At 37.6% G+C, this 27,715-nt stretch overlaps 1 protein-coding gene across 1 annotated transcript; it reads left to right on the top strand.

The window, feature by feature from the left end:
- The first annotated feature begins 41 nt into the window (after positions 1 to 41).
- Positions 42 to 27,715, top strand: kcnj3a (potassium inwardly rectifying channel subfamily J member 3a). Its single transcript, XM_042002522.1, has 3 exons — positions 42 to 1,546; positions 2,479 to 2,695; positions 24,623 to 27,715. Exons 1-3 carry the CDS (start codon positions 869 to 871, stop codon positions 25,216 to 25,218), a joined length of 1,491 nt encoding a protein of 496 aa, XP_041858456.1. The 5' UTR covers positions 42 to 868; the 3' UTR covers positions 25,219 to 27,715.

Here is a 27,715-nt window from a genome sequence, read left to right as displayed (position 1 = left end):
TCTGTCTTTGTAGTACCACTAGGCAACAGTGAGCGCATCACTGGAAGCGTGAGAGTGCGCAGGAGTCGAGTAGGACAATCGAAGGGAAAGACGGATCAAAACAGCCAAAAGAGCATCTGGTGGATCTATGTAGTGCTAAACCATGAGAAGCCAGTCGATATTTCTCTGAGAGAGGAAAAACTGGCTGACAAGATCCTGGCAATCAACGTGGACGCGCGCAGCCCAAAATGACGACAGTGGGACCGTGATTTTTTTCCTTCCTCTAGTTCGTCATCTTTTACTGTCATATGCTTGCCTGCAGTTTATCTCCTATGTGTACAGATCACAGAGAAAAGACTGGGAACCGAATCATCTCCAAAACAGTCTCAAGTGCGCACAGAGTGGTTTCATCATTGAAACCGTTTCCAATTAATATTTACGCAGAGATATTTGTGTTTTACAGACCACAGAAGGATTTTCAACTTTCCAATGAAAACTTACTGTGTGAGTACAGTCGTGAACAGGTCGATAAAGCACCAGCTTCTACAGGCGATGAGTAATTCACGACGCAGCAACTGATAAACCTGTAAAACCTGGACTGCGCCTGGTGCGTTTGGATACCTCATCCCGAGCGTCGCTTGATTTTTTTCCATATGGCTTCTATCTTTGGGGGTTGTAGGCAACTCGTGCATTATTGATATTTCATGGCTTTGGAGTGTAGCAACAGTAGTGTACAGCGAATGAGGACGGTGCAAGTCTAACTGGAGAGAAGACGTCGCACTTCTCGCACGGACACCGACGATTGCAGCAACTACAAGTTAGACTTTTTTAAAAAAAAAAAAAAAAACACTGAATCCTTTGTTATTTCTCTCGCTGCTGTCATCGTAGTATGTCTGCACTTCGAAAGAAATTTGGGGACGATTATCAGGTAGTGACCACCTCATCTAGCGGGTCTGGATTCAATCAGCCTCCACCAGAGAAAAAGAAGAAGAGGCAACGGTTCGTGGACAAGAACGGGCGATGTAACGTCCAGCATGGGAACCTGGGTGGTGAAACCAGCAGATACCTCTCAGATTTGTTCACAACACTGGTAGATTTGAAATGGCGCTGGAATCTATTTATTTTCATCCTCACCTACACAGTGGCTTGGCTCTTCATGGCCTCTATGTGGTGGTTCATCGCATACATCAGAGGAGACCTCAACAAAGCCCACAATGATAAGTACACTCCTTGTGTGGCCAATGTCTATAACTTTCCCTCAGCCTTCCTCTTCTTCATAGAGACCGAGGCCACCATAGGATATGGTTACAGATACATTACAGACAAATGCCCCGAGGGGATCATTCTCTTTCTATTCCAGTCGATTCTCGGATCGATCGTCGATGCATTTCTGATCGGCTGCATGTTTATCAAGATGTCTCAGCCCAAGAAGAGGGCCGAGACTCTGATGTTCAGTGAACATGCGGCGATTTCTATGCGAGATGGAAAACTCACTCTCATGTTCAGGGTCGGCAACTTGCGTAACAGCCATATGGTCTCTGCACAGATCCGCTGCAAATTGCTGAAAGTAAGTAATGCTACTTTTTTTGGGGGGGGGGGGGGGTTACACAGAAAGGGCCCCAAACTGACATTAAAGCCCTCTCCTAAATGTCTACAGTGGAATCAATCTAATCTTCTGCAGTGGGTGGAAAGTATACCAGTAGCTTAAATACTAAAAGAAAAAGAAAAAAAAAAAAAAGACAGAGAGGGAGAGTAAATGGCATTAGACGATGATACAATTTATGTTGCTCAGCAGGTGGGCCTACAACCTAAATCTCTCTTTTTGGACATTTTAAAGGAAATTATGCTCATATGTTTGCAGCTCTTTTAAGTGTTCAATAACAAGGTGCAGTTTGTTACAATATGGTGTGCATGTGCTGCTGTTCTATATTAGATGAGCCTTTTCTGTGGAGTTCCCTGCAGTTCATTTCTTGGCTTCAGAAATATAGTGATTAGAGGGGGAAAAAAGTATATCATGTGCATCCATCAGTTGCTATTAAGTATACAGTAATATTAGCTTATAACAGAAAATGTAAAAATGAAATAGCAATATAAAAAATGAGTAAGTTATTAGGTAATAACTTTACACTCATCCATCTTTTAAATGTTTTTCATAGAGTCAAGTATGGCCCTTTTGTGTCTTATTTCCATATTCTAACACTGCAGGTCAGGATATTGTAGATGAACACGCTTGCATTAAAAAAAAAACAAAAAAACAAAAGAGAAGAACAGATTAAGTTGTTGAAAGAAAAAATCTCCGTCTATCCTGAAACAACGCTCCACATATTTCTTACATTTAGAAAATTACAGTCATTTTCTAAAGGATTGATCATTACCTTTGATTGCATGTAAAATGTGTAAAGCTGACACAAAGCCTCCCTGTAAGCTGGAGATAATTCTGTCTTACCCCTTCCATCCTCTTATTAAACATCTCTGCCCTCTTTCTTTCTGCTTCCTCAGTCTCGCCAGACGCCTGAGGGCGAGTTTCTTCCACTTGATCAGTTGGAGCTGGACGTGGGTTTCAGCACCGGAGCAGACCAGCTCTTTCTTGTCTCACCGCTCACGATCTGCCATGTCATTGACACCAAGAGCCCCTTCTATGACCTCTCACAGAGGTCCATGCAAACAGAGCAGTTTGAAATTGTGGTGATACTAGAGGGCATTGTAGAGACCACAGGTGAGTAACAACATTTTCCACAGCCAGCTCTGTTAAAAAAGATTCTGTTTTACAAGATGTTGTGGCCCTAGGCTACATGTTGGTCCACAAGTGGTATGTGCTGCTTTTATGATAGTGTTGTGATATGTTTCTACAACAAATCTTGTGGATAATATTGAACTATTTCTTAGGTGCTAAGTGCTTGCATATATATGGGCCCAATATTGAGCTCTAGATTGCATTCCACTTGTTTTTTTTCTTTGGCAAACACACTGAGCAGCTAATATCAGAAGTAGTTAGCATTTTTAACCGCAGATGATCAATTTAGTGTTAAGTGAGAGAAAAAAAGAGTGCATTTTAACCCCTTTTGTGTTTGTAGAAGTTAGGCAGGTTTTCAAGTGAAGTGTTGAGTGCTGTAACTCTCTCAGGTCAGTGTTCAGCTATTCCAGTTTTCTTTTTCTCATCTGAAACAAATTACATTCCTCCATCTTTGTGACTGAACAGCGCTTACCTCATGGCTGCTGCTCTCAGGGGGCATAATAATTTACTTTCTAAGGTCCCTTTGGAATTACGGAATTCCATTTCCTCAAGATAAGCAATGCCCCGAGTAAAATTCTTTGCTATGGTCATTTTAAATTCAAGCGTTTATATGACACAGTTGATGAAGTAGTGTGGGGAGAGCTATAGTGTCATAGACTGAACAGAGGACAGGGTGTAACAGACTGGTTCAGAGAAAAAATTGCATATTGAGATGTGACTGGGAGGCTTGTGGGTTACCGCCTCAAACTGTTATTAATAATGACGTTCAATTCTTGAAAAATAATTATTAGATAGATATACTGCAGTTTTATTAAAGTTGTATTGCAGCTGAGTATTATCTGACATATAGTATAATGACCCTTAATATCAGGGAATACAATATGTGCTGTACCAATCTGATAAGACCAGACATATAAGCAAGTGTGCATTATTAAATGATGTTAATATACTGCAGTATGTTGTGCAATCTGAGTGTGGAACTATTTCAATCAAATGTGGTCAGCTCATTTTTAATATTAACAAATAAACGTGCTATAAAAACAGTTGAAATTCAGCATATTTCTTCACTTTAGTAATAGTCTAGTTACTTTATCTACTGGCGTGTTCACATTGATTTGGTTTCCAGATATTAAAATATCTAAATTTAGCAGCAGGGTTTAATAATAAGATGAAGATCATTTTAGAATTACATAGTCTGAGGCATGTGCCATCATATCAGTCTTGCCTTTCCTTTCCTTTCCTTTTTTTTTTTTTTTTTTTTTTTGTTATTTTTGCAGATTACGTTGATCACATTTGTACCTAACAGAAATGCCTGCATTGAGGAGCAGTTGTGGTTGTGTGAAGTTGGTGGAAATGCTGATGTAGAAACAATCTATAGTTAAAAATTGATGTACAGTGAAAGTCTAAATCCTTAGTCGCTTTCATTTCTGGCCAATGTAACTCTGTTTCCATGGCAACCTCTCCTTGAGTATTCAGGATTGCAGCACTGCACTAAACTTAGCCTTTTTTTATTCCTATGGTATAGAAACATAACACAATTTCTTTAATAAACCAGCCAAACATTGGATAGCAAACAAGAAATGAGATTGCAGCGTCAACAACATCATCCGCTATTAGGGAAAATCTTCTCTGAAATATGAAAAGCACATGGAGGCGGTACTGTACCATAAAGTACTTGCCAGAACAGGTGATACAGCAGAGAAAGAATGAAATGAAATATTTATGAGGTTGCTTGGTGTTTACTAGTGAAAAAAGTCACTCACTGTGTTATGTGTGGGAAAAAACACTGTCTGCAGCACAAGTTAAAATATACTCTACTGCAGAGCATGCAATAGCCTTGTTATTGGGTGATAACAGACACAACAGTGTACCCATTTTGACATGGTAACCTTTTTCTCCCAGAGATCAAACAAAAACATTTTGGTCTGAAGATCTCTTTTCACACAAGAAGAGAAAAGAGAAGCAGAAAGAACTTAGAATTGTGCCATTTGTTATAACCTCTCACAGCCTCAACATTGTGTAAAAGGCAGGAAATATTCATCATCCCTTTCAACTAGGAGCCCAAAGTGTTTATGATCATCCCCTCAATCCACTACACCTTCCAAATAAGTCCTGATGGATCTCTGGTTGTGTCATATTTTCATCTGAAGTAGAGGCATTGGTAGTTTGGGGGTACGCTGCTGGATTTTCTAGCTCATTTTAAAAATAAATGTGGCAAAAAATCCAGAAAGGACAGGCTGTGATGTGCATGTTTTAGATGAGTTAACAGTGCTGACAGCGATAACATTTGACATTGTAACAGTCCGTACAGGCAGCAGCACATAACTCCGCTTTAAGAAGTTTTAACTGTAGCATTGGTTACTAAGCAATGCAATGTCAGATTATGTGTGTGTATGTGACTGCTTCATGTTTCTTTACTGACATGGATCCGTGTGCAATGATTCAAAGCTGAGGTTCTTCGGTAAAGAAGGAGGATTTAAATACAGAAATGGTAGACAGTAAATACTAACTGCAGCCTAGACTAAATGGGATGTTTGTGTTTAGCCTACTTCTGTGAATAATTATATGCTTTACATCTCATATGCGTCGTGAAACCAATTCAACCCCTAGAAAAAAGCAGGACTGTACAGAAAAACATAAACAAAACATTACTTATGTTTTTATTTTTATACTTCTTATAATCATGATTAATGGCCAAATGATGCTCATTGTGATAGTTATACATGGCTTATTTTGCCTGACCAATACTTCCCAACTAAGCATATTCAGTTCTTAATGATTTCAGAATTAGAAAAGAAGAAAAACAACATAAGAAGAGAAGGAACTTGTGGATATCATTGACTAACAGAATTAACCCTTTAAGACCCACATTCTTAAAGATGCTCCCCATGTCAGGCGTGATCACGACAGGATCGCCAGAGTGCACAACATCATGGGGTAAGGTTGATCTCATTGGGAATGCCAACACTCTTGTCAGCCATAAAGGTTTAATCAACCATTAGAAGGGCTGCAGACTGAGTCTCTCAATCAGCAAAAGGCTAAACTGAGCAATTGTTTTCAGATTGTTTGAGCTTAATACATTTACAACAGTGAATATGATTAGCACATTAACACATAATTGTATTTAGATTGAATTTACTGTAATTATAATAAGGAAACACTAATGGAAACAATGGTAAAAACTGTTTAATTGTTTAATCGCTGCACTTGCCATACAAGCCTGCTAAAACATCTTGACAAAGCACTTGCTTAAGAAGCCTGTATTGTGCATTTACAAGGCAATATTTACATTTTAATGAGTTTTCTAGAATATGTTTATATTCTCTTATTTTTTTAAGAATACAGTTTTTCTCTTACTGCACATCTAGCCGCAGCTACATTCACTGTTCATACGATATGCTCTGTTTTAGTTCTAATCTCTTTAAGCCCTGCCTCCTGAAAGACCACTCTGCTCTGATTAGACAGCTGATTTATCAAAAATGGTGGTAGCTGCTTATTCTTTGTTTTAAGTAAGATTAACTAGTCCCTAGGCTGGTGTGGTTCAAATTGGTTTCACAATAATACAGATATTTTAAACTCTGTCACTTGAGGGGAATTTGGTTTTTCCCTTTACAATAAGCTTCTACACTCTGAAGGTAAAGGAGGATCTATAGTGCTCTTTTTCAGCTTAGGCAAAGATCATTGGGCCTCATCCACCAACCATTCACACAAACAAATTTGTTTTTAAGTCCTATTTAGAAACTTTTTTTTATGAAGATTTAGGCATTCATGGAAATCTCCACATCGTTGATTTGTTCTTAGGTATGAGCAAACACTCAGGAGTACTTGGATATTTGAGGACTGATTTATTTGCACAGTCACCATTTGTGTTGTCTTCTGCTGTTAGAATTACAGTAATAATCTTAAAATATATTTTGGTTCAGGGGTAAATTAAACTATTCTTCATTCATTTCATCCATTCAAGATTGAATCTGGAGAAGATGGGATGTAATTCTATCACTGGTTTTCTTAAAACTGTCAGTGCAATAGACTGCACACACATGCACATTAAAGCATCCTCACCAGATTTGTTTCCTCAACTTCCAGAATATCTCTCTATAAATGTCAAAGTCAACTGAGACTCCCAGAACCACCTGCTTCAAGTTTACTCAACAGTGGCTTTTTATTAGAACGATTCGTTTTATTATGTTATGACCAACCTTCAAACTAACCTGGATGTTTCAATTCATCAGATGCACCACTCACTCTATTGGCACAGCATATTTTAAAAGGTGGCAATTCGCTATATAAACTGTAGAATGTTCAGTTTGTAAAGACAGATAAAAAATTTATGATTTGATGTACTACTTTGCATCCTTACATGCTCATGTTTAGGTTTAGTAGCAAATAATTCTGTATTTCTATATAAAGCTGCATAAAGATGTCTTGAAACTTGCTATGTGATTATTTAAAACCATGTGTCACTTTAAGATTTCAGTGCATATCTTTATTTTTTTTTTAAGTTTGTTTTCATATTTTGGTATTCTGTTATTTTTTCCTCATCTGTTTAACAGCTGTCTGTGTCTGTTTGCACAAATCTCAACCTTTTATGGGCGTTTTTAGGTGTTAACCTATGCAATCTAGGGCCAGCTGGTCCATCCTTTCACTTAATGGAGAATTTGGCATTCATCAACAATTTTGTGGTCTTTGAACACGTTTGTGATTCTGATGGAGGGTTTTCATAAAAAAAATCCTTAAAGAACAACTTAAAACCAAATTTCAGACGATTCGAAAGATGAAATTGGTGAATGAAGCCCGTTGTCTTGTTTAATGTTGTGGCGGGCTGGTTCACTGAGCATCATTCTGTGCTGTGCACATTTAAACACATGATCCCGGACTGTGTTTCACCAGTTTATTGTTTGATGATGTGAGGAATGGATGCCTTGGTGAATGGTTTTGTCTGAAATAACAGGATGCATAAAAACAAAGTAAATACAGTAATAGATCAATTTAGATGTCTGTATTAACAAATGAAAATGGCATTAATACAAGTAATAACCTCATCACCGATGCATCCACTGGGTTTCACATCGTCTTCAGGGAAAAGAAGCATTAGCTAGATATGAAACACAAACCTGTTTAAACACCTTGAAACATTCAAAGAAAGAAAAAAAGAAAATTAAGATTAAAGAGTTTATTTTCTCAAAACACAGAGATTCCTTTTTTTTGTGGTATTTTTGGAGGATAAAAAGGGCTGTGCAGGCCTGAACGTTGGGGTTATTTAGTTTTCTTGGTAGACAGGTGGTAAGCAGCACCGGATCTCAGGTGGTAGAGAAGGTCGTCCAAAGATCAAAAGGTTGGTCGTTAGAATCCTGCTTTCCCAGTCAGTCGATTGTTGTGTCTTTGGGCAACACACTTCACCCTTCTTGCCTCCAGTGTCAGCATCGCATAGTTAGTGTATAAATGTTTGGAGGTGGTCGGAGAGGGCGTTGACATGGATTGCCTGGTATGCTTCCATCAGTCTGACCCAGGGTAGCTTAGGCTACATATGCAGCTTACCACCACCAATTATGAATAAACAATGGATTCAATGAAAAGCATTTAGGGTTCTTTGAAAACTGGTATATAAATCTAATCCATTATTATTAACAAGTAATGGTGACTGTGGTAATGCCAGGTGAGATGGTGGACTTGTGATTTAACAGTGGCAAAATTCCAACATGTTCGGCAGCATAAAATGCGCACTTTCATTTTCTCAGCTGAAACAATTCCCAATGTTTTTCAACTGCAGCAAAAGTACTTTTAGAGATTAAAAATATAACCACTTGCAGGACATAATATGCCAGTTTTTCCAACCCCATGTTAAAGTACGGATCCAAGTTTTCATCCTGAGAATTGCATTTATGCATTTCTATATTAGCCACCAAATAATTACCTGTTTTTTCTCCAAAGACAATTAAACAACAGAGATCTACATCAAATTTACATAAATGTAATTGTTATTGGACAGCAGTTGTGGTACAACCCAGTCCTCTCAGACAGAAGACTGATGTTAACTGATTAAAGATTCACTGCTTGGTAAATGTGGTTTTGTGATATCAACTCACATAAATAATGGCCAAATAATTAGCCAAAGCAATTGAAAACATTTTTCCCAAAACCCAACCAAGTTGTTTTGGTTTTTAGCCTTATTTGAGAGCAAATAAAACTAAAAGTAAAAAGCAAGTGATAAAGAAACAAAGAAGTGAAAGTAATTGTCCAAAAACTTCCTGAAATCAGGTCAAGTGGTTTACTGATTCGTAAGTTAACATTGCAGGTTACTATTTGTAGCTTTGCTGATGTTAATATTGCTGCAGTCGCTGTATCAGGGCACAAATGATACCCTGTTTGTATGTCAGAGACAAAACATCAGTATTTCACACGCTGATGTGAGGTTATTGTCTCAGTAGATCATAAAAGAGCTAAATGTATTGCTTTTCTTGCTGTAAATTGTCAGCTGTTGTGCAGCTCTACAAACAGGTCATCGTTTTTAAAGAGAAACTGTTTATCTTGCATGTGTGAAAAATCGTATGAAAGCAAAACTGTGATGTAATTACATATAGTATCGCAGGTCATTTTTACTGTTAAGCAGCAAAGCAGATGGTGACCCCACTTTGACTCACCAGCTGATTCAGAGTTATTATGTGCTGTCTTAAAATACATAGGAATTTTAGATAAGAGTCCCATTAACACCAGCAATGCTGTTTAACACTATGAAGGCTTAAATATCAAGCCAGAGGCAATCTGTTCATTAGTGAAGAGGATTCTTGAGAGCCCAAGATAAACTGTAGCTGCCAGTAACAGACGTTTAGATTTCTCCAGCTATGAAACTAATCAGCAACTAAATCCATTTTACCACAATGCTGCTGTGTTAATGCGAGACAGTACCTCCTGTAGCATGTGCACGTGGGTAATAACAGACATAACCTATCCTTCTATAAATGCTTTATGCTGTTCAGAGCTTATCTCACTGATCATAGGACAAAAACAGCTACACCCAGTCCATCGTAGGTCTAGCACAGAGACAAAAAAACCACCAACTTGTAACACCCAAATAATTCACCATGCATGTTTTGGTACTATATGAGGAAATGGGAGGACCCAGCAGAGAAAATCTACACAGGTATAAATTCTACACAGAAAGTCTCAGCTGAGATTCAAATTGAGAACCAGAACTGACAAATAAACAAACCAAGGAGTTAATTTCCAACAAACTATTTTTTTTATCCCCCCCAATGTCTGACGGCACATTAGTAGGCCCCTGAATTTTTATGTTGTGTTGAAAATGTAACGTGGAGGCAAAACACAGCCTTAAAATTTCTGCAAGCTCTGAAGTGTTTTTGAATTTACTTATCTATGAAAAGCAATGATTCATGAGCATAAAGTGTATCATCAGCACAAACCCTTTATCACATCCAAGGGATGTGACTTTCATGTAAATGTGTGGAGTGCAATCATTACACTTGCTTTGAAATTCATGAAATGACTGCAAACAAGTCATATTTAGAAATGTTTTAAGCACATGCAGTTGTCGTTTTTGGAGGATTTATGGGGATGAAGTGTACTCGGGGGTAAACTCAGCTATATTAGCATTCATGTACTTACCGGTAGTTGCTTGGTGAGGTTTCAGCCTGACTTTGTCACTCGTCTGCTGACACAGCAAAGTTATGCTTAAAAAGCTAACTAATAATTCCCATTTTTAGAAATGATTTATTATGAAAATGTGTTGGTTCATAAAATCCTGCATCGGATTTTATGTCTTAATTTAGCAACATGGTAAATTATGTGTAAAGCATTAAAAAAAATAATTTCCCCATGATTAAATGCTGAGTTGATTTAGATCAGGGATCTCCAACTCCGGTCCTCGTGAGCTACTGTCCTGCAGGTTTTGGATTCTACCATGACGCAACACATCTGACTCAAATCACTGGGTCATTAACAGGCTTGCAGAAGTGTGTCGTAGTAGGAGACATCTAAAACCTGCAGGACAGTAGCTCACAAGGACCGGAGTTGAAGACCCCTGATTTAGATTGTAGATTTCTTTATATTGCTGCAAAGTATTCTTATAAATTACAGTTACATACAGATTAAAAAAAAAATACAATACCTACTGATCTTATAATTATTGTAGGTGGCAGGGGTGGTTGCATGTAGACAGGATCAGCTTTGAATGTTTATTCATTTGTTTTTGTGCATAATTGCTGTCTAAATTTGTAGAGTACAGATTTAAATTACTGCCTACATTTGCTCAGTATTTTAGATTGAGCATTGATGTTTTTGTTAAAATCCTTATGATTTATGATGAATTAAATGAAGTAGTTAAAATAGAATTAAGAAGCCTTCTACTTTGTTCAGGTAATTTTAAAAGAAATAACTTGATCTGTGTAGTGGGACAAATAATATACAACACTATCATCATGCTGTAGTTTTGTTGTTGTGCAACAAATACACATACAGCACACACTTGGAAAATGAAATTAAGGGTAATAATTGATTTGACGTAGTCTGTGTCTAGGAGTAAAGCCAGCCCGCATAATTAATTGGAAACATTTATTGCCACTGATTAGCAGAGCAGCCAATGTCATGACTTGATCTGTCTTTTATCCTCAGCTGCAGTAATTGAAATGAAAATTGAGAGGTATCTGTTGCACCAGAGGCCTGATAGTTTCATTCGTACGAGAAAGGTGCAGAAATCCCTGAAGTCTGAGGTCGCTTCAGAGCTTCTGTAAACACTGGCAAAAGTGAACCCCGGAGATGAGGCAGCTGTGAAAGTCTGGAGAAAGTGACCATAATTCATTCAGAGTCATTACAGAGATAGCTTGTCCTCTGGCCTCAGTGTCGTGCTCCCTTCTCAGCCTCATGGGTCAAAGGGTTAAAGTGGGTTCAGTAGGGAAGTTAAAATCTGCAGCTGAGGTGAGAACAGGAGTTTCCAATTAAATCTAATGCGCTCAGGGTGAGAGCTCAGGAGAGAAGTGTCTGTCCCCACTGAGTTCCACCTGCGCTGCTGAGACGAAACACCACATGTTGGATACCTTATGGCTCACATTTAAAAATGTATTTCATGCCGTTGCTGCACTTGATTTTTACCAACAATGCATGTCTTAATAATTCATCACAATGTACCACATCTAACAGCTTCTGCCTTATGTAGTTACAATCACATGAAATATACGAATTTAAGAAAGAAACTATTTTTTTTTGTATTTAACCTCAACAGAATACCATTGTGATATCAAATTTTACAGCCGTCTGTTAGTCATGCAGTAAATAGTAACTTTATAAAGCCTAGAGATCCATTTAATCTTCAGGTTATAATTGTTCCAACTAATATTTGAATCCAGATGGTGGTCTTGCATTGGATCACCTATAATGTTATTTTTAGTTGCAATATAATTCTGCTCATTACAAGAACAAAGAAAATCCCTACCACATAATAACCATGGAGACGAGTCTGCACCTCGTACTGTTTAAACATGACTTTTTAAGCTTCATAAAGATTAGTCGTAAGACTGACTTACTGCAAACTTACCACTACTTTAAAGCTACCAATTACTCTCTGCACAAAGACAGTTTGCTTTTGCTCAGATGTTCTATCAAATAACACTGGAATTAGCGTAGCTAATTTTAGAAAAACAAACAAGGGTAGTTGTACTGTACATACAATAATTATGTTGGGGATGAGCTCCACATAATGGGCACTGCAGCGAACTGACTATGACATCCTGGATTCATTATCCTTTTTAGATGAACTGTGCTGGCTTCCCAAGGGGGAGCACGGTAATTGTGTCTTTAGGGATTTGTCAAGTCCCTGTTGGATGGCAATAAATCACTGGCAGAAGAGGCGTGGTGACAGACCTGAGGTGAACTTGTGTGACGGAAGCCGTGATGTTTCGGTTTTCTTGTCACACTGCTAAGAATTTGAAATAACTCCCTAGCACTGACCTGCCTTTTTCGAGATCTAAGGCAGGTGATTTATAACACAAACTGGAGACTTTACCACTTACAAGACTCCAGTCATAATAGAGGATAAGCACTCAGTGTGAGTGTTACATGGTCAAAGCTGAGATAGTATTGTTCTTTGCTTGTTCAAGAGGTTATCACCCTGAGGAGGGTTGTGCTGCGCTTGCAGTGTTGGTCACAGACAACATTGATTGGTGGAGTTTCAACGGTCCCTGAAGTGCAAGTGAATCAATCGTGAGGCCTAAACACAGTATCACATGAACATGTTGTTCTTAAGACTTGTCTTCTTACGATCTGCTCCTCTGGGATATCTCTCGCTATTTTTGTCACACAGACATGCTTGAGTTTACAGAAATAATCTGCTGTCTAGCTCATGCGACAAACCTGAAAAACACAATAGGAATGCTTCCTTACTCTTCTGTAATATCATCCAACAGTGCGATCACTTAAGGTGTACAAATCTCTCTTTTGTCTGCCCTCCTCCAGCTGTGACTTACTGTAACAAGATGTAAGCAGCAATCAATATGAGATTACAGTCATATCTCATTCACTTTGTTCTACAAAAGGAATATGGATACAAATTTTAACCAACAACGATAAATAAATAAATAAATTCTTCGTCCCAGTTTGCATATTCTTTGTTTTTTTCCTATATGACCATTAAGGGTTGTTTAGCCTAAAGGAAAATCCATTGATTGACATTTTGCTCAAATCTTTCTCTTCATGGCAGCATTCTGCACTGCCTTCACATGGTAATATGTGCTCTCCTTGCTGTGTTAATGGCCCACAGCCATATGCTCTTCTAGCCTGCCCGACACCCCACCTTGCATGGAGATGGCTGGCAGTCCTGCTCCTATTCCCTTTCCTTCTTTCCTTTTCCAACAGCTTCCACACTCAAGCATTTGCCTCAACATCCAGGCTTTCCCCTCCCCCACGGCAGTACACTTCCCCTGCCTTTCCCTCCATCGTCCTCCTTCTTGTTCTCACTGTTCAGCTTGGGCTGTAGGGGTGGAATGAAATCTCAGAACTGCACACAACTGGAAGCCACCTTCACAAATGGATCACACTGTAAAACAGTATTTAATGGGGGGAGGGGATTTATTTGCATCTTGGAAAAGTCAAACTGCAAAAAACAGGTCACTAAATGCTTCTGCTAAATTTTTCTGCTACTCAGTTGTGGTCACCATAGAAACAGATGACAGGGACTTGTGGCCACAATAGCACTATCTATATCAAATGAGATTTTTTCTTTAATTTAATTTATCTTTTTGCAGCCTGTTATAGTCAAGTTACTTTTATGCTTTTTCAAAAAGGACTTAAAATCATTAGTGACTAGCCCAAGTCTGAAGTGAACTTTCTCTTTTTCTCCTCAGTAAGCTCAAACATGCCATCCAACATCCAGACACTCCACACATCCCCAGTTTCCTAATATCTAATGCAGCAACAGCTTGCCATAAAATCCTAACAGAAGGCAAATGACTGTCCCTGATTTAAAAAAAAAAATCCTGGAGAGTTTCTCAAATTAATCATCAGACGTTGTAATTCAGTATCACAGCACTGGTATTTTGTGGATGGGGTCTCAGCTACAGCCAAGTGCCCGACAAAAGGAGCAGTGACGGGATAAAAGATTGAGCCTTGTGTGATGCTGCTCTGTCCAGATTCTCATGCTTGTTTTTGCTGGCATTTTTCTCATACATAACACTTGAGCTGTTTCCACAGCCGTGATAGACTGTCAGGGGACTCTGCTGACAGCACTGTGCTGGTGAGTGAGTTTGTCTGTTTATGTGTTTGTGTCTGTTTTTGTGTGCATGAGCATGTGAGTGACTGAGTGAAAAGGACAGCCAGACAGAGAGCGAGGAATGAGGTTATTTGTAATTTTGTCGCTAAATATGAGGTTGCAAAGAACTCTTTGACTCCCACGTTACTCACACTGTGAGAGTTCATCCAGAGAAGTCATTTGAATAAACCTTCATTTTCACATTGCAGACAATCTTGAGTGTCATTTCTTGTTGCCTTGGGGTTGTTTAATCATACAATAGCTTTGATTTATTTATCTGAAAATACAGATTGAGACTCAGTGGAGATGACTTGGCAGAGTTGAAATAAATAGGTCTCTACTCTCGGGCCTGGCCCCTCAACTGTACTTTGTGTCAAGTGCAGATCTGCAGCTGAGAATATGACTGAGCCAGGCACCAAACGGATATGATCCTGCAGCCTCTCCAACCTGGATAAGCTTCTTTTAGACGGCTGAGGCTGCGAATACCACTTTACTTTTTTTCACTCTGCTACTATCAAGAAACACTGGCAGCCTGCCTCTGAGTTTACAGTTCTTTTCTAGTCCAGCCACCAAAGAACCCATTTTTTTTTTTATCTTCGCTGTCACTCACTTCACATTCTTAAAGCAGGGCAGCAGCTACCACTTTCTTATCACGAAAAGTGCATTTATTTAGTGGCTCAAAAGGAGAGATGGCTTTTGGCCTCCTTAATCTCAAAGTTTATTCTTGACACACCTTCCCACCTTGTATCTTTTTCTTAGTTCATAATGAAATCAGCCAGTTAAGTTTGTAGGATATTGAACATACTGTAAGCCTGTAATCTCTCCCTCTCAGCGCTGTGTCATCTCCACTTTCCATTTGCTTGTATTGGGAATAAATCCGAAGAATTTATTTTAAAGCATGGCTGTCTGATGACAGGATACCTCAGCTTGAAGCACATCAGCACTCACTTATCTTCTGATTCTTGGGTTCCTTTCCTTCTCAAATATACTTTTATTGAGACCTACTTTTAGATCTGTCTTGAATTTCTGGATTCGGTAGAGGGATATTCTACTTCCATTCATGCTGTCCCATGAATATTGCATATACCATGTCAGCCCTGCTCCTAAAAAAAAGGTGGGCTTTTTGACAGTTGTTGATGTAGATTCTCAGTCATCCAGGTCATTGTAATCCTAAGAGCTTGAATAAAAGCAACTTGTCTTCTTTTTCTGGTTTTTGAAGATGGCTCACCTCTCATCCAAAGGCATCTGCAGTTGGAACAAGTCTATGGCTTTTGTGTAAGGTCACGTGTCACTGACTCATCTGGCCATTATGAGGATCGTTCAAGTCATTGTCACCTGTGAGATGTTTAGCTTTGTGAACAAAACTGTTACAGTCAAATGGTCTAACATGTAAATCGTTGTGAAACTGCCTGGGAATAAGAGTCAAGGCGAACCAGCTTCCGCCTGAGGGTTTTACCTTTCCATGGAAATGTCATGAAATATCGCTTACAAGATATTTAAAATTATTTTCATGCATGCGCAAATGCTGCATAGTTTTTTGTTCTGTTGATATCTTGGGATTTATGTTTCAATATACTTTAAATCTGTTCACAGCAAAACAATCATTAAATATATTGTGCAATTATTTGTTTCACCTTTTATTAATTCCAACAGAAAATTTAATTTCAGAAGTAAAATGGACATTAGTTATAGAGTGGGACAGGTGGACTACCGCAAGGATTCCATGTTTGTGTGCTCAGCAAATTAAAAGATAACTAGTTTGTTTATGTCTGATACTAATTACTTGCTTAAATGTATTATTAGTCAATGCTTTTGACATTTAGGGATAGCTAAACAAGTTATAAATCCAACACTGACATATTTTTATTTCATTAAGTCATTATTTGAAATATTTTAGCCAACAGTTGGCTTATTATCATATCTGCAGCAGACATGGAGCATCATTAGCATTCTTTCAGCGTTATAATTATAGCCATTTGGCAGGTTTACTGTTTCAATGTTCAGCTGTGTTTCTCAAATTATCACTAACTCTGTAAGTCTGTTTTTTTTGGTGCTAAAGCGTTTGAGCTCCACATCTAAAAGTGACACTGGTGAAAACAAAACAGTTAAACAACAGAGCAGTAAAGTTAAAACAAAGAGCTGAAAATTCTGTGGAAAGCTGAGGAAAACATAAAGGTTTTTCTGGTCTTTCTTCACTGCAAAGGAATCCATAACCATTGTTAATAATTAATTGATCTGTACACCCATGAATGTTTATAATATTGTAGTTTCCTATTATTAAAAAGCAACATGCATATCTTGCACTAATCTGGTCAGCTGTTACCAGCCCCACCTGTGATATAGTATTAGTAAGAGAATTGCCGATATGAAATTGTGGCCGATACTGATATCTGATATTATTATTGTTGTTATGGCTGATAACTGATATTTACCAATATTGATATATATATATATATATATATATATATATATATATATATATATATATATATTTAGTTTGAAAGGATTAAATATTGTACAAAATTAAAGTTAATGTTAGCAGCGTTAGCTTCCCGACATTGCTTATGAACCGCAGCATCCTCCTCACTTTAATTCGACTTTTCTGCTTTCTTACTTCTTTACTACACCTCTGACATTGCTTTTCTGCTTCAGTAAAATCCCCATAATGCTGTGCTGCATCACTATTACTGTCACATGCCCAAACAAGAACAGCATGGCCAAAGCCCTCCTCCTCCCGACACACATACACAAACAGCCAGAAAACAGCTGGAAATAAATACTGGTTGTTAATATCGGCCCAGTTTTACTTATCAGACTTATGCAAATATGTTAAAGAATTACTAACATCCACAAATACTGATATTAACACTGATATCTCATGCATCCCTAGTACAAGTGTATAAATGTGCAGAAGTATTATATGCACAAAAACTTTTTCGGTCTGTGCCAAGTGAGTAATATGAGATATGATACGGTATACATACCACAAAATTGAGCATTTCCTTCCCCCTACAAAATGGACCGTATACACTGTTGGACAAATAAGCAGAACACTGCTGAATTCTCAGGGATGTTTCAGAATCTCATACTGTGTGGTACTTTGTTGAGAAGGGCCACTCCACAGAGGATTTGAAATGCACTGGTATTGTCTGATACTGAGTCACAGAGGGTAACAGATAACCATTTACTGAAATTAGAAGTGCAATGGATCCACAGAGGCACAAATTTCTCTCCTAATGGACTGAATGAGGAATTGCCTCTTTACTGATTCCAATGATGTTTTTCCCACTTGGTTTCTTTTGCCCTTAATTGAGCTTGTGCGTCTTAACAGTGTGTCTCTGTGTGTTTTAATTTCACAACCTGACGAATGAATGAATCAGCTAATGTACTAAATGTGTGGATGGTCTCTCACTGTGTTGATAGTGGTGAGAAAATATTTTATTTGGTTATTCATCTTGTAGTCTTTTCTTTCCCCCTTAAACCAAATTTTTTTTTTTCAAGATGTCAAAAAATGGGGGGGAAATGCCTTAAACATTATTGTAGAACCCCAAGTGACATATTCAGTCAGCTTTTTCTTTTTTCTTTGCAAGAGCAGTTCAAAACTGAATATATAATTGGCTATCACATAACAAAATGAAAAGCAAAATATAAGGCTTGCAAAGCTAGAAAAGGCTGTTTAATAGTTGAATGAATAATTGAATCAATCTGATAATTTTCTTTTTGTGACTAAAAGAATAGCTTCATTGTTTCAGTGCTTATTCTGATTTATCTTTTTTCAAATATGAAACATCACATTTTTTTTACTTGTTGGATTAACTGAAAACCCAAAGTTGTGTTAATTTGAATTGTTTTCCATTACATGCGAGCTGGAGAATACACAGAGATTTTTTAAATATGCTCTTCTACTGTATTTTGAAGGCAAGTACAGTCTCAGAAAAACATGAAAATGCCAATATGTGGCAGATGCAAAAAATGCTTTAAAGTGCTTAAAATAATACATGAATTGTTATTATTTTTTTTTTTTAATAAAATGTTTTACTTCTCAATCCAAGCCTATGTGGCTTATTTTATTTCTCTCTGTAACCAAGCACTCTGTGTCCAGAATGTATATTTCGCTGTCCTCAAAAGGGTGTCCCCTATCATTTGACGGCAGGGTCATTTCTAACCCAGGGGAAAAAAAACTCAACAGTTATTTCAACGTTTACTTGCCAAAAGTTGATTTTCTTTGGCATCTCCTACCAAACACTTATAGTACAGCATTGACTTTCCACCCCAGGTGGTTTCACACCATTCCCACCTTGAATCGTGTGACCAGACATTTCACATGATGGCCGGCTAGGTAAACACCTTACAGGTAACAACGTCCCACAGTGGACCAGTGACACATAGGCGACCTCAGTGACTCTGAAAGTGTGAATGACCCTGTCACTGTCTGATGTAAATCTCTTTCTGATGAGGCAGCGAGAGGTGGATGCTCAAGTAAAACTACCATGATGGTTCAATCAAATCTAACTAGCTTAATCCAAATAATAAACCAAATTTCTTCAAATTTAGCTTTATAGAAAAATGAGATGCTGAATATGATATTGGTTACTATATAGAAATTATTTCACCTACTTACTTTGGGTATATGCAACTACTAGATAGCCACAGCTTCGTTGGGCTTAGGGCTATTAACATTTCTGCACTATTCAATCAATAAGAAAACAGTCACTTGGCCCATTCACCTTAAAACACATACAGTTAGCTTAATGCCTGGAACCAGTCACTTTAAACTAAATAACTTTATCAAATAAGAGATGAAAAGAAGAAGGAAAACACCCAATTATCTTATATTTAAGAACCAAGGATTATCATTTATAGACTTGAAGTCTTTGTACAGTGGATGCTCTGCAGCTGTGTGTAGTGATCTAGCGTCATTAAATATTAAATTTTTTTTAGATAAAAATATTTCTTTTAATAATCAATATAAAATATGAATCATGACTATTAATATAGGAAAACCTCAGAGCACCACCAAGCTTTTTTATTTAATGGAAGTATGGAAAACCACTAAAGTAATAGATTAATTAATTGAATAAATTAATTCAAGCTAGTTAAATCCTTATAAATCAAATCAAATTAATCATTCCCAAGATGCTAATGATGAGTTCTTATTCGAAGGGACCTATAACATTATTCAAAGGGAAAACTCACAGCCATGACCAGTTAAAATAAATGTAAATATTTGTTAACTAGTCTAAACATGTATAATGTCAGAGGGATTTTTACACAGTGTAAATGGGAAACCATAAATCAAGCAAACCTCAAATAATGCAAGTATGAGGTTTAAACCAGAATCTTATTGTAAAGCCATGTAAGATGTGGACCAAAATGAAAACAGAAGGTAATTAGGTTGAGGTGGTTGATTTCTGAATCCCAAGAAAGCTAAAAAGAGTCTCATCTGTTAAGCCAGAATCATGACTAGAAAGCTAATAATTTCACTATAACCAGCTCTATCAGACAACCAACCGTTTCTTAGCAAAGAATGAAACCGGTGGGACTTGTCCGGTTCCGTTTGGATCGAGTTGACCCCTTGGAAGCATCTCTCTCTACCCCATTCTGACCTGATCTTCATCTGAAACTCATCTGAATCCTTTGTCTTAACGTTTTGGGAGTTTAGGGTGGTCCATGCCCATAAGAAAGTGTGGCTGACTATTTCGACCAATGGGCATGTGGGCTTGGCAGTAACATAGCCTACCTGGGTTGGTTCAGTGTTCTCTTTTTGATCCCCTTTGTAAAAGTATCAGATTAAACATTTGTTAATACATCTGTATGTTATAAAATGTTAAAGTCTTAAATGACATCATTGTATCATTTAAACAACAATAAGTACAGCAAATGTTAATAACATATCGAACAATAAAAGAAGTAATGGTGAATAACGTTTCAAATCATGAATCAACAAACTTGTTGATTACCTAGTACCAATAATTATGATCTGCAAATCTAAATACCAATAGCATAACAACATATGGACAATATTTAAAATGATATTGACAAAGAGTCTTTAATCTTTCTTTTCTCCGACAAAGAAAGTCTTCTTCTGTTTGAATGCAGAAAACCTTTAAAAGTTTATTACCCTCTAAAATATTAAGTTAAACTAATCTGGTGGGGGTCTCACCAAATGTTCTGTCCTGTGTCCTGGTTGAGAGGTAAGACCTGTAGGGAGGATTAGTTTATCACTTGAGAAAAACAAGTTCTGAAAGCAGAAGAAGGTCCCAGGTCATCAGTTGAACATCCATCTGTGAAGCAGTAAAATATTAGTTCGCTTTTTAGCCATATCATGACAGATTTGTGGGTGTATAGGAAATTAGTTCAGAAACTTCTCAGATACCAAGTTTATGAAAAGTTCAAACTTCCATTCTTTCTCTAAGCCAGAGTTGACCTTGTGACCTGTGGAGATTGGACCAAGTCGAAAGTAGCTGAGTGGTAGGCTTAACCACCCAAAAGCCAGATTCCTACTGCTTCTCGGGGGAATTGTCCTCGTCTGTAAGAAAAAGTCCATCAGATGTTAATTAAATAGAGAATTAAACAAAGTTCTTGACGTGTCCAGTTTTTTTTCGAGGAAGGGCCGGAATACGCTATATGTGTGTGGGAGGTAATAATGGTAATAATAAGTATTTAAAATCCCAACACTACCGCCAAGCAAAGCTCGTTGCTCAATTTGGTAACTGTGTCCCCTTCTTAAAGAGAGGCTAAAATGTCATTAAAAACCGGAACGTATTATAAATAATAAAAAGTCTAAAAATACTCTGATCTTGTGTGAGCTTTTTGACATCGCTAAGCTGCTGTAACATCACAATACTCCAGAGACTGGAGGGATTTTTTTTTTTTTTTTTATCCTCCTGTCCCGATGTCCTGCTGTCCTCCTGTTGCAGCAGCACCCAAGATAACAAACAGTAAAATGATTGTTGCTGTAATTTCTTTGTTGTGGTTATGTATTTGCTTTACATTTGGTTATTACACAGTAGTGGTATGATATCAAATGAGAGAGTCATGAAGTTCGCACAAGTATAGAACAGTGCAAGAGTTAACTGTTAGAGTGATAGATGAGAGTAAAAGGAGACTTGCTCTGTGCTTTATTAAAAAAGACATTTGTAATAAGAGCGCAGGGCTTTACTGATGAGATGTCACCAAAATATATGATTTGCATTCTTCACCAACAGAAAAAAAACTCTTACTTCTGTGGTCTTGTGCTGTAAAAGGTCACATTTCTGTCACAGTAAAACAATTTTTTTCTGGCTCTGGAGCCATAAGGATGATCTGACCCTGCACTTGCTGGGAAATCCTTTTAGTTTCTGGCAGGATCTTGGAAAGAGACCTTTGATTTGTGTTTTTTTTTTTTTTTTTTTGTTTGTTTGTTTTTTTGTGTCCGTGTTACTTTTGACCAAACTCAGCAGTGAAAAGGTTTGTGGCTGTTGCATGCACACATTCCTACAGTTTTGTTTCCATAGAAACACTGAGTCCTGGGCAGTCATGTATTTTAGAGTTACATAAGGCTTTACCAGGAATAAGACATGCAATCTGATATGGGATTTCTCATTTGACTGGATTGCTATTTTAGGAATAATACACTACAACAGTAGAAAATATCTTTTTTTCTCCCTGTTGGTGCTATTTTAGGTTGTTTAGATGTACTCTTTTGTTTGATGTAGAGGTGTCTGTCTAAATACCATAATGTCTAAATATATTTAACATAATGTTCTTATTTTGATCAGTTATTGAACTGAGCCATGACCTCACTGACAGTTGAGTTGTTGTTTTCTGTATTATTGCTGTGTGTGTTACTCTCTACCATATGAATGTGGGCGTTGCAGAACAGCAGGTCTTGAACAACACAAATGAACATACATGATACAACTGTGTCTATAATTATGTAATGGCATCAACCCCTGAATAATGTAGGAAAATAGATATTATATTATTGATTGATTACCTTTTCTGTCACAAATAGACTTTTAAAGAATGGCACATCTTAAGGATTCAGCTCCAGGCTTGTGGGGTTCATGATTTTGTGGAGACAGAGGTCTTGCAGTAACTCCTACTCCATCTGCAGGACAAACAACGCGTTATTAATAGATGTAAGATGAAGCTATTTGAGTCTTGTATATTACTGTAGCAATTCTTTGCCTCAGGCACAACATCATTTCACTTGCTCTGACCTTTGCTGTTATCATGCACAGGTAAAGTTTGTATTGTTCTTGTAGGAACGTATTTACAGTATGGATTTCCAGTTAGCATTGCAGCATTGAATGTGGTGCTCGATAAAACAAATGACTTCTGGTGGTGATTAAGTATCCATTGTAAAACCTTAACAGAAAGGCTTTCACACCACAGTTCCTCCAGAATCGGTCTACAGTATCCACGCCTGTCGATGATGACCATGTTTTGGCTGGAGGGAGTTTAACCGGCTCACTATAAAATAAGATGTTCATTCGCGGTTAACTCTCAATTGCTTTGGCCCTTACGATCACATTCGCTTTGCCCACTTTGTTCACCACAGCACGCTACCATGTGCCTAAAGGCCCGGGGACTTTAAAGCAAAAGAGCAGAAGTAATTCTGCGAATACCCTAAACTCAGTTGATGTTCAGCCTCTTGCACATCTGTGATTGTGTACAGAGTTGAGATGAGTAAATTATTTCATGTCCTTGGGAATCAGGCAGATTTACAGATGCCCCTAGTTTGGATGATGACATGATGGCTGTCAGCAGCATATTCTTACAATGAATGATTGCTTCTCAGAGTTGGACCCAAATGATGCAGCTTAAACAGTACAGAGCTTTTAATTAAGGTGCGATAACAAACAACTGCAGTCACAGATTTCCTAATGGGTTTGAACATGTTTTAACACGGGTGTCCCAGAAGCTTCCCTGTTAAAAATGCTGGTTCTACTAATTTTGCTCTTTGTTTTAGTTATAATGCTAATTATAGTTTTTCTTTCCTCACTCGCTCTGAGAGCTTAATGTTGTGAAATACACAGGGCTCTGCTGTATGCAGTGGAGGATGATATAATGTGCAGACAACTATGATAGCAGCTGCTGAATGATATTAATGAGTAATCACTAATAAGCATCCAATAACTTCGCATGAAGAAAGCTGTTATGTCATCTAATTGAAAACACAGGATTCTGCTAATTGTTTTAATTTGCTTTTGAGGATGGGAAGATAGTATTGAAGCAGGGGTTTAATCCCTCTGTGAGGAAACATTCCTTCCAAATGTTTCATCGTCTATCATCATTTGCCAAATTTGTTTGTTTCTTTCTTTGGTGTAATGTAAAAATTAGATAACTGAACACTTTTTTGGTTTAAAAGTATAGCCCCAAATATGTGATGTGCATTTTTGATGTTTTAGGTTTACTATGTCTGTGAAAGAAAGACATTTTAGTGAAAGCTATTACTCCAGTGATTATGTGTACTATTGATTATCTTAATCCTTCATGTCTACCAGCCAAGCTTGAGAGGCGTATTAAACAGTTTAGCAGTATAAAGTGATGAGAGGAGAATCTCTTTTCGTATCAGAATCTGTCCTTTTATGAAGTTGAAAGTTGTCCTCCTCACGAAGAAAAACAGCCTTTATTTTTAGTTGTTATCAGCATTGTGTTTAGTACTGTGTTGGTCAGCCTGAAGATTTTTTTTCATGTGGAAGTTTAACTGGAAATTGAAGTACTACTGTATTCACTCTGTGAATATGGCATACAATGTTCCTTATGAATTATACCTTCTTTTGTGATTATATATTTAGTAATTCATGAAAAGCACATGCATCAAATAACTAGGCTCTACTTTTAATTATTTTTCAAATTAGTCTGTAAATTGCTTGTAAACATCACATTTAAAACACAAAAATCAATTAAGCCTTTTATTTAGGCAGCTGGCTCTATAATACAGTTAATGCTTATTCACTGTGGCTGTTCTGTTTGCACTATTGTTTGGTTTGTTATCTATAAAAGGCAAAAACTCAGATAATATCATTGATTCTAATGGAACAGAGACAAGCATATAATTTGCACTGGTGTTTAATAACAAAGTGATGAAACATTTCATCAAGGCAATGAGAGAGAATCCGTATTTATTCCAGAAGCTAAAAAGAATTTGTATGTTTCTTTGTTAGGCATGACCTGCCAAGCGAGGACATCGTACACCGAGGACGAGGTTCTGTGGGGACATCGTTTCTTCCCGGTCATCTCCTTGGAGGAAGGTTTTTTCAAGGTGGACTACTCTCAGTTTCATGCCACGTTTGAGGTGCCCACCCCTCCCTACAGCGTAAAGGAACAGGAGGAGGCTCTGCTACTCTCTTCGCCCCTCATGGCACCATCCCTGTGCAACAGCGGGGAGAAGAACAGCTCTCTAGACTGCCTGGAAACCCTGGAGGACAATGACAGCACCACCAAACTGCCTACCAAGCTCCAGAAGATCACAGGCCGGGACGGGCTTCCTAAGAAGCTGCTGAGGATGAGCTCCACCACCTCAGAGATGACTTACAGCTTTGGAGACCTGCCCATGAAGCTGCAGCGAATCAGCTCTGTTCCTGGTGTCTCTGATGATAAGCAGGCTGGTAAGGCCTCCAAGATCAGCACAGAGCCAATCAGTAAGTCAGTGGCGGACTTACCTCCGAAGCTGCAGCGACTCGCTGGGGGAGGAGGGGGCAGGATGGACGGACACCTGCCGCCTAAACTTAGAAAGATGAATTCAGATCGCTTTACATAAAGCAGGCAACATATTTTAACTCCTGCAATCCACTATACCAGAAGTCCTTGTCCTATTCCTAATTTATTAATGGACAGTATTCTTATATTAAGGGAAATGTAGAATATGTGCACAAATACCTTATAAAAAGTAGGGTGATTGAAATAAGCACATTTGTTGCTGGATCTAAGTGTACATGCTATGAAGAAAGAGCTTTTTTTCTTTCTTTCTTTCTTTTTTTTCTTTTCTAACAATGATGTACAATTAGCACAATCTGGCATGTAAGAAACAGCGCATGTAGAACCAAATCTCAATTTCTGGCATGACATTTGTTGATATTTTGCAAAAAAAACAAACAAACAAACAAAAAAACAACAAAAAAAACAAAAAACAAAAAAAAAAAAAACAAAAGAAAAACAAAAGAAAAAATTTAATTAGTAAATTTATAGACAGTGGAGAAATTGCACAAAGCCATATGATTTACAACATGGAAAACCTACATTACAAGGTTCTAATTTGTAGTGATGACAGGCACATACGTTTGTTTTGAGTTGATTGCTTTTGTTGTTTAATGTAAAATCGTGGCAATGTTCCGTTGCTTGCATGCTCCTTTTACTGACTTAGCTATACAAAGGTAATAGACAAAGATGTTTAGCCTTAACTATATTACCTTGTTTCCATTTCCATGTTTGTTCACAGCTGTATTTTTGGTATTTCATATATAGACTATTTTACCATGTACGGTTTTATGACTTTATTAGATTATCAAATACAGAACATGTTGCTAGATGATGCATTTTACATTTACAAATGCATTATCAGTGGAACTAGGCACAATGCTATGCGATTATCACTTATTAGTGGACCATTTGAGTTAAAATTTTCAATATTTATAATTGATAAGCACAAAACAATCATTATATGATACCCTGTTATATTAAAAGGCATCCATGGGTATTTTGTTTTATCATATAACAAATGCAATTCTCAAAAGGCCATTGTTGTCTTATAAGAAGCTCCAATAGACCTTCAACTTAGGTGTTACTGGTTAGATTTGGTGGACTTGTAAGGAAATCATAATCTTTCTTTTAAAGGCCCACTGTATCACTTCTCTGTGATGAAAGCAATAATATTAAAATGACTATAATCTATAGCCACAGGGTCTACCACAGCCCCATATTCTTTCTGTTTACTGAATCCATGCCATGAAAGACGTTGTATGATACCTGGTCTCTTCAGGAATAAAGATTTAACATAACTGTCTAGGACCTTGCTATATTGACTAGATATTTTGCATGCCTTACTCATTTGGTAAATAAATTACTATCAGTATGCTTCTTACAAGAGATGGTCAACATTGTAGATATTCAACAATGTTATTTCCTTGTTGTAAAGAGCAGACCCATGCAGAAGCATTCACTGTCATGTTAGTGTAAAGATCATAAAGGATTGACTCGTTGTCATCCCAGACTGTCAAAAAATATCATTTTGTCAAAGCCCGTGACATATTCAAGATATGCATAAGACATTTTTTGTACTCATGCTCTGACAAACCAGCTGCAGCAATATTCAGCTGTCTCTATTAAAAAAAAAAATCCCTGGAGATGCTCAGGAGAATTTGAGGACAATTTGTTCCACAGTTGCTGTTCACACAAGCACCTCAGAGCAGGAGATGTTCAGCGGGAGATGCACCCTCACAGCTATAAACGTGAGGGAGAGGGGTGCAGGTGAACGTCTGTCTAGAGCGCACAGGAGGCATGACACGAAACAAAAGGTACACTGGAAACCGCTGTCTTTTTTTTTTACAGCACGTCAACAGTGGCAGATGAGGCTCCTTGAAAACCGTTTTTGTTTTTAATGTCTGGAAATATTCACAACAGAGACAGGCGAGTGGAAAACAACACACAGGTCATCAGAAAATAGCTTAACTCTTAATGAATTACTGCAATGTTCTCATTTTGTCTCACCTGGCTGGTCTTCTGGAGATATTACTTGGGGGTTGGGTGGAAAATCTCAACAAAGACCTGGAGCAAACATTCAGAGCAATACCTCTGCAGCATTTATAGATAATTTCAGAATATGCAGTGTTAACAAGAGCAAAAACTTAGATTTTATTCAGGGGCATTTATCAAGTGTAAAAGTGCTTCTGAAGAGGAAAGAGTTTTATTTAAAACACGCTGACTGATTCACAACATTAACCCAGTACTTTGAAAACTGACATTTAAGGGTATCTTTGTGTTTATATGATGCCCTTCTGTCCTGAAAAGATGTTACTGGTGTGAGAACAGCTTGTGATCACAGTTTTGACTGTTTATCTTAAAGAATTTGATCAAATATTTAGGAATATATTTAGGAAGATGTTGAACTTTTTCCAATAGAGTGAAATGTGATGGAGGATAATGCTAAGACCTGCTTTCTCAAAGCAAAAGCTGAAGGTAGCAAACATTAAATTGTGAAAAGAACTAAGGTCTCCAACAGTTTTGGCCATGACACTTTCTTTTCAGTGAAGCATATAGCT

The sequence above is a fragment of the Melanotaenia boesemani genome, chromosome 12 (assembly GCF_017639745.1).
Source record: "Melanotaenia boesemani isolate fMelBoe1 chromosome 12, fMelBoe1.pri, whole genome shotgun sequence".
Lineage (NCBI taxonomy): Eukaryota > Metazoa > Chordata > Actinopteri > Atheriniformes > Melanotaeniidae > Melanotaenia > Melanotaenia boesemani.
Note: the sequence above shows the minus strand (reverse complement) of the source record. Positions and strands in the feature narration are given on the sequence as shown.

Coding starts and splice junctions, on each gene's coding strand:
- kcnj3a (XM_042002522.1), top strand. CDS start 869: ATGTCTGCACTTCGAAAGAAATTTGGGGACGATTATCAGGTAGTGACC. Junction 1,547..2,478: donor TCCGCTGCAAATTGCTGAAA/GTAAGTAATGCT, acceptor CTGCTTCCTCAG/TCTCGCCAGACGCCTGAGGG. Junction 2,696..24,622: donor GGGCATTGTAGAGACCACAG/GTGAGTAACAAC, acceptor TTTCTTTGTTAG/GCATGACCTGCCAAGCGAGG.